At 36.2% G+C, this 7,338-nt stretch overlaps 1 protein-coding gene across 1 annotated transcript; it reads right to left on the bottom strand.

Moving 5' to 3' along the window:
• Window positions 1-561: 561 nt before the first annotated feature.
• On the bottom strand, window positions 562-2,224 carry LOC149138004 (kinesin-like protein KIN-14J). Its single transcript, XM_089450213.1, has 3 exons — window positions 1,938-2,224; window positions 1,558-1,715; window positions 562-921 (listed from the first exon to the last, which is right to left on the bottom strand). Exons 1-3 carry the CDS (start codon window positions 2,185-2,187, stop codon window positions 562-564), a joined length of 768 nt encoding a protein of 255 aa, XP_089306339.1. The 5' UTR covers window positions 2,188-2,224.
• Window positions 2,225-7,338: the final 5,114 nt, after the last annotated feature.

Raw genomic sequence — 7,338 nt, forward strand, 5'->3', positions numbered from 1 at the left:
ATATATCAAAGATTATAAAAAATATTAATTTACATATATATAAAAAATAAAATAAACATATAAAAGTAATAAAATAAACAATCGTTTAATGTAAAGTAATAATAAAAACTATAAAGTAATTCACATTTGTTAAAAAAAAACAATAAAATAAACTCTCATTATAGTATAAAGTTGAAGCAAAATTGATTCAATATATCTTTTTAAAGTATATAGGTGCATTTATCTTACATGTGGGTGGAGGATGACATATCCCAACATCTTGGGAGATGCAATTTGTATTTTTAAACCAAATTTGGAGTCTTATGGGATTATTATTAGCAATCGTCTCAAAAGTACAAAGAGAGGCCGATAGGATTATTAAATTGGAATTGTTGATTTTTTCTAGAAGAGTTAATTGGTTTGTGGAAAACCTTGTTTTTTTGCACTGGATCATTGTGCAATTACTTTTCTTTAAATCTAAAAGCAAAATTAAAACAAAATAAATGAGCATCAAATTCATGGTTCTGAATGGTGCATAACCTACACTAACCCTCAAAGGAATGATTAATAATTTTCGTTCTTTTAGATCCTACTCATACCTGACATAACAGAACTTGATAAAAGACTCTCAACATCAAATCTCGTAGGCAATTTCACTACTTTTGGACCATTCACCCCAGAAGATTGATCTGTCACTTGTTGATTTGAAGTTGCACAATTTTCCAGATCCGGAAGTACCCATCTTTTCCGTGGCTGGCTTCCACTTTTGAGAGTGGTGTTGAGAGATTTTTCAGGAGAAGCACCTCGAACTGTGGACTTAATGTCATTGGGGATGCCTGTATCAGCCACCTGTTTCCATAGGGACTGAGTTTCTACTCCATTCTTCGAATCATAACATTCTTTTAGAGACAGAAGGCAGTCTACAATAGTCACCATATTACCCTGAAAACATCCACACATGCGAAGGCTGAGAAAGCGAAATAGATGATTCTATACAGGTAACATCAAGAAGAAAAGGCCAAGTAATCCCGCCTGTTCCAAATCAGAAGCTTTAAAAGTTTGCAGCCTTAAATCGTCTATAGCCACCAGGAAATTCCTGACATTTTCAAACCGCAGAATGCGCAGCACCTTCAGTGGTTGCTAGGCCTGGTTTTGATACATTCTGCAAGAAATTGTCCCCTTCAAATGGTAAATCTGGAAATATTAAACAACTGACATAGCATAACAGAGACACTCGTGTTCACTGTAAGAACACTTCGAGATAGGTTAGGCCCATGTTTGCTTCTCCGCAAACCATAGAGGTATAGAATGTGCAAAAAGCCCTTGTTCGTGTACAGGAACATGTGCAAAAACCATTTTTCTTTCATTTGCAAAATCCCAAGAGATTGAAGATTTTCATTTGGAGAAGCTTGTTCAAAAAGTTTTTCAGTAACATGCAGACAAAAATTTCCCTTCTATGTAAAATATAATATCCGCTGGAGTCTAATTGCTGAATTCATTATTGGCTCTAGAACGGAAACAAAAATTGTATCTTAAACATGGGGAATAAACACATGGTAAGGAGGAGGTAAAATGTACCTTCGGTATCGAGCCAGGATTCAATTTATTCATGACCTGGCAAAGAATGCTCCCATTACTTAAGCATGCTCTCAAATCCTCTTCCGAAGGCTCATCAGGGAGATTTACTGTGGGGAACATGCCGTTAAGCCAAGCCGCCACATCAGTCCTTCGTGTAGCTAGATCACGGAAATACGACAACAGGTTACTGGCGCAATGGTAGGAATAGAGGTTTTAAATAGATAAAAGTAAAAGAAGAGGAGTTTCTCAAACAATAATTCCTGTCCTAACTCCATTCATCGCAAGCAGCTGAACCAGATCTCCATTATGGAGAGACAAGCCTTTTAAAAATAAATAATACCTCTAGAAATCGAAAAGACTTGAAAAAAAATTCAAGATACCTGCTTCTGCAGCTCTTCTTGAAGACATTTGTATGTCGCTCAATTTCATGGTAAGCTGTTGGCAAGCGTGTTTGATACCCTCTTCAACCAGAGCCTCAACAGTCTGAAATCCGTTTCGAATGACATAGTTGTTATTATTTCCATTATCGCCATTACTAGGAGCGTTCCGGCTCATGAACTTGCCGTCGACGGTTGAACTGTCAGAGTAACCAAAGGAAGAGCTGTTGCTGTTCTCGAACGACGAATTCATGGCCAAAACCCGACCTCACGCCGTTCTCCTGGAGCAATTTGCGTCAATGAAAAAGCTGCCATGTCACAGAGCGCACAACAAAACTTGGAGGTGAAAAGAAAGCAACTCAACTGATATTTGGAAAAAGTAGTACACTTCAAATAAAGTGTCTCACCTGATCGAACGGAGCAGGGTAACGAAGAAGTTGATGCATAAGAAGGCCGATTCCCCTAAATATACTTATATGTATTATTAAACCTATCTTGAGTACATTACAAATATTTTAGTTTATATTTAAATGAAATATATATAAATTATTTTTATATTTAAAAATAAAATAAAATATCTGACAAATAAAAATAAAAGAGAATAATTAAAATATAGATGAAACAATGAATTTAATAGACTTTTAATTTTAAACGTCTTTTCTCAAATTAGAATTTTAAGTATTTTATTCAATAAAGTTTATTATTATTTTTTATTTAAAGAAAATAAGGATTTTTGGTAATATTAGAGAAGTTTTATAAATATAAAATTAAATGATTTTTTTTTTTTAAATATAAATTTGATTTAATTTTTTAAGATAGAAAAGATGATTTTGGTATAATTGATTGGTTGCTAATTCATATATATAGATATCCTAATTGTATGCATTATTCATGTATGGAATGTGAATGATAATTCCCTTGGTGAACTCTTGTTATAGCTCTCTTAAGTGTATTTGATCCTTCACAAAGATAATATCTAGGGTTTTGGTACTAGGGCATCAAAACATCCTTACTCCTTTGTATGTTTTAGCTAATCTTTAACATCCATAGACTCCATCAACTCAAGGATTACGCATTGACCTTGTCATTTGGTGATCAAGCTTTATTTTACCCAAAAATTGAAATTTTCTCTGCTTTTCTCTTAATTTTATCCCTCTTAAGGATAAGTGACTCTATTAGGGCTCAGAGTGAATTTGCATAGGAGAGGAATTTTTGGTAGTGGAAGGATTCAACATGAAGAGTATACATAGTTGCATCAAATCAACCTCCTTTTTGGCCAATCTCTCCATTTTAGACCTTAATTTCTCTCGCCCCAACTATTTTACCCTAGGAGAAACCCTAGTTTGGTCAAACTTCAACTTGAGTGATCCAAAATGGATTTAGTCTTGCCTCCAGATCAAAGTCTTCAAATGCAGATGAAAATGGGGTCAAGTCAAAGTGCTCATCGATACAAATCCAATGGTGCAAACGACGTGTAAATCCGACTCCAGATGAAGAAATTAGATCCAATCAAAGATTTCGGTCAATAATCAATGCCTATGTCAGCAGGACACGTGGCAACCTGGGATGAGTCACATGTTCTGGATGATGTCAGCAGAGAAGGTGACATGGAAATTTGTGATTGGTTCACACCACAATTGTTGGATTGTTCGGTCAGAGGAGATCGATGCATATCACGTCAGAACATGCAAGCAGGTTAATAGTTCAAACAGATGCGATGTGGTTATTCAAAAGAAGTTTAACTTCTTTGAGTTCCAGTAGGAAAGTGGTAAGTGGTATCTCGTGCACCTTAAAGGCTGGAAATGGTATTTCTAAAATCTACACGATTACACTCAGCAGTCGACACGTAGCACACCAAAACAACTTTTCTCACGTGCTTTCGGAGTCTTAACCATCGGGCTAGTGGGAGCGCGATATTGTGCGACAGTCGTAGGATCGAGCAGGATGGATCGACGATGGAGATCAGCCAAGCTAGTTGGCGAGCGGGTGACGCGACAGTCGTTGGATCGAGCGGAGGACGCGATAGCCGTTGGATCGAGCGAGGGACGCGATAATCGTTGGATCGTTTGGTATCAGGATCTCTGCTAGGAAAAGGCTGGACAGTCGAGGTCAACCCCACGCCTGCCGGTCCTTTGGTTTATCCTTTGATTTTAATGTTATCGTATTATTCCACGTTCACCGCAGTTTTGCAACTATACATGGTATATCAATACCATATCACCAAAAGAGTGGACTAATGTGGTTTTGGGACCATTCCAGGGGGTCTGGAGGTCATAGTGGCCAAATATGGTCGAGTTTATACTTGTTTTGACTCGAAAACTTGAGTTGAACACAATGGTGAGATCCATTTTCTTATTTGAGACTCTGTTTTTGAGCTCATACCTGTAACAGTAATTTGAAGACAAAATATAGAGGTCAGCACTGGAAGCGAAAGGACTAGGAGACGTAGCCAGGAAGTCTGGTGAACTCCTTTATTAAATTTGGCTGTGTTGATGTGTTTGAATGTGTTTTCAAGTTGTTTATGTGTTTATGTTATTTGCAATCTTTTCGATCCGTTGCACTAAGTAACATAAGCAAATTCACACATAGTCTATAATACCTTTTTCATTAATGGATCAAGTGGTATCAGAGCAGCAAGGTTTTTAAGGTTTGACAAGTTTGTGTGGAGATTTGAATGCTTACTAGGTTGAGGCTCGGACGAGGTGAAGGTGAACTTGTTGAGGCGAATCTAGAGATTGGAAGGGTCTTTTTACAAAGAAGGATAGCAGATGAAACTCCACTTGGATTAGAATCCCAATTCTTGGATAGTTTCATGATGATACGTGCAATGGTGGAAGAGATGTATAATGAGTTTAAAAAGGGTAAAGGTGAAGGAACTTCATCACCTAAACCAGATAAAGGAATAGAGGAACCTTTTATTTTTGTTCCTCCAGATAAAGAGACAAGGGAAAAGCTTCCCCCACCATCTCCTCCATCATCACCATCATCGTCTTCTTCTCATAAAACTAGTTCTTCTAAAAAGAAAAAGAAGAAATCCTCTTTGATCAAACTAGATGTAAAATTTGATTTGCCAATTTATGATGGAGAACTTAACGTTAAAAAGCTTGATAATTGGATAAGACAAATTGAAGTATATTGCAGGGTGCAGAAAGTTGTTTCAGAAAGGAAGAAGATCCAGCTTGCTAGCCTTCGACTTGGAGGAACCACACTTGTATGGTGGGAAGGCAAGACACAAGCAGATCTCCAAAAGCATGGTAAAATCATTTCAACTTGGAATGAATTTGTTTCTGCTATTAAAAAGCAATTTTATCCTTTGGCTTATATGCAACAAGCAATGATGAGTTGGAAAACACTACGTCAATTAAAAGGTCAAAGTGTTCAAAGTTATACTCAGGAATTCCGTAAGAGAGCTTTAACATTAGGCATATCATTGGACTCACCAGAGACATTGTTGAAATACATAGGTGGTCTTCATAGTTATTTGAGGCATACCATACTTATGTTTAATCCAACTAGCTTAGATGATGTATTAGTTCAAGCAACTCATCTAGAAGCTAGAGGTAAAAATGTAACCCAAGATGTTGGGAAATCATCCAAACCTATTGAAAGCAAGAATAAAGGCAAGAAGAAACTGAAATGGAAGGAGAAGAAAACAAACACTGTGAAGAAGGATAAACCTTCATGCACTCATTGTAAGAAGGAAGGACACGATGAGGCACACTATTGGTCATTGCATCCAGAATTGAAGCCTAAGAAGTTCGGGAGTAAAGAGCGAAAGAATGCTGCTGCTATTCAAAAGGACTTGGGGTCAGATTTAGGTGACGAGGCAACGATTACAACGACAAGTATAAAAGGTAAATATTTAAAGCATCTACAAGTACTTCTCCGCATTCTGTTGATAATGATAATGATGAGAGGAAAAGAAATGAGCTATTTCAGATTAGAGTCATTTCCAAGCATACTAAAATTGATACGTTATTTGATAATGGGTCATAAGTTAATTTGATTTCTGAAGCAACTGTAAAGAAGTTGGGTCTAGAAACAAAACCTTATAAAAAGCCATATCCATTAGGTTAGGTGTGTGATAAAACTAAGCTATAAGTTACGAAACAATGTAAACTTCGTTTTTCTTTTGGGTCAAAGTTTCGAGATGAGGTTGAGTTAGGCATAGTCCCATTGGACATATCTGGAATTGTATTAGGAAGTCCATACTTGTACGATAGAAATGCTATCTTCTATCGAATTGAAAATAAGTATCAACTCACTAAGGATGGAACTTAATATACTGTAAGGGATCATAAACTCAAAGATAATTTCTCTCTCATAAATTCAGGATAGATGAAAAGAATTGTAAATTCAAGTAAACAATTTTTACTTATGATTGTAAAAGCAAATGATATTGATAAATCCGATGCTTTCCAAGGCTGTAATCCTAAACAGAAATCAGATCTAGTTAAAGTTGTTTCCGATTATGATATTCTATTTCAAGAGCCTAAAGGGCTTCCACCCAAGCGAGAGATAGAACATGAGATTTATTTGCAGCAAGATGCTCCACCACCTAACATTGGAATGTAAAGGTTATCAACTATAGAGAATGTAGAGATAAAGAAGCAGGTATAGGAGTTGCTCGATTAATGGTTTATTCGACCAATCACATCAATGTGCAGATCACCTATTGTGTTAGTGCGAAAGAAAGACGGTTCGTGGAGAATGTGCATTGATTTTAGAGCACTAAATAAAATCACAATAAAGAATTGTTATCCTCTTCCTTGTATTGATGATTTGTTAGATCAGTTAAAAGATGCAGTTTACTTCTCTAAATTGGACTTGCGAAGCGGCTACCATCAGATCAGAGTTGTAGAACATGATGTATGGAAGACTTATTTTAAAACGAAGCAATGAATCTATGAATGGATGGTTATGCCTTTTGGCTTAACTAACACTCCAGCTACATTCATGCGAGTCATGAATGATGTATTTAGACCATTCATTAATGATTTTGTAATAGTCTATTTAGATGATATTCTTGTTTTCATTAGAACATGGGATGAACATGTAAATCATGTAAAGCAGATTTTAGATGTTTCAAAAAGAGAAAATCTCTATGTAAAACTGTCAAAATATGAATTTGGTTGAACATCTTTGAATTATTTAGGTTATATTGTAGGGGGTGGTGAATTGAAGATAGATCCCTCTAAGGTCGAAGTCATTGTAAATTTTCCTAAGCCCAATACTGCTACAAAAGTTAGAAGTTTCTTAGGGGCAGCGCAATATTGGAGAAAGTTTATTGTTAACTTTTCTTTGATTGTAGCTCCTTTACATGCTTTGACAAGTGTGAAACGGGTGTTTCAGTGGGAAGGCAAACAACAAAAAGCCTTTGACACATTGAAATAAAGGACTAGTA

Source organism: Pinus tabuliformis, chromosome X (genome assembly GCF_031772625.1).
Source record: "Pinus tabuliformis cultivar Carrire ecotype Pingquan chromosome X, CPIR1, whole genome shotgun sequence".
Classification (NCBI taxonomy): Eukaryota; Viridiplantae; Streptophyta; class Pinopsida; order Pinales; family Pinaceae; genus Pinus; species Pinus tabuliformis.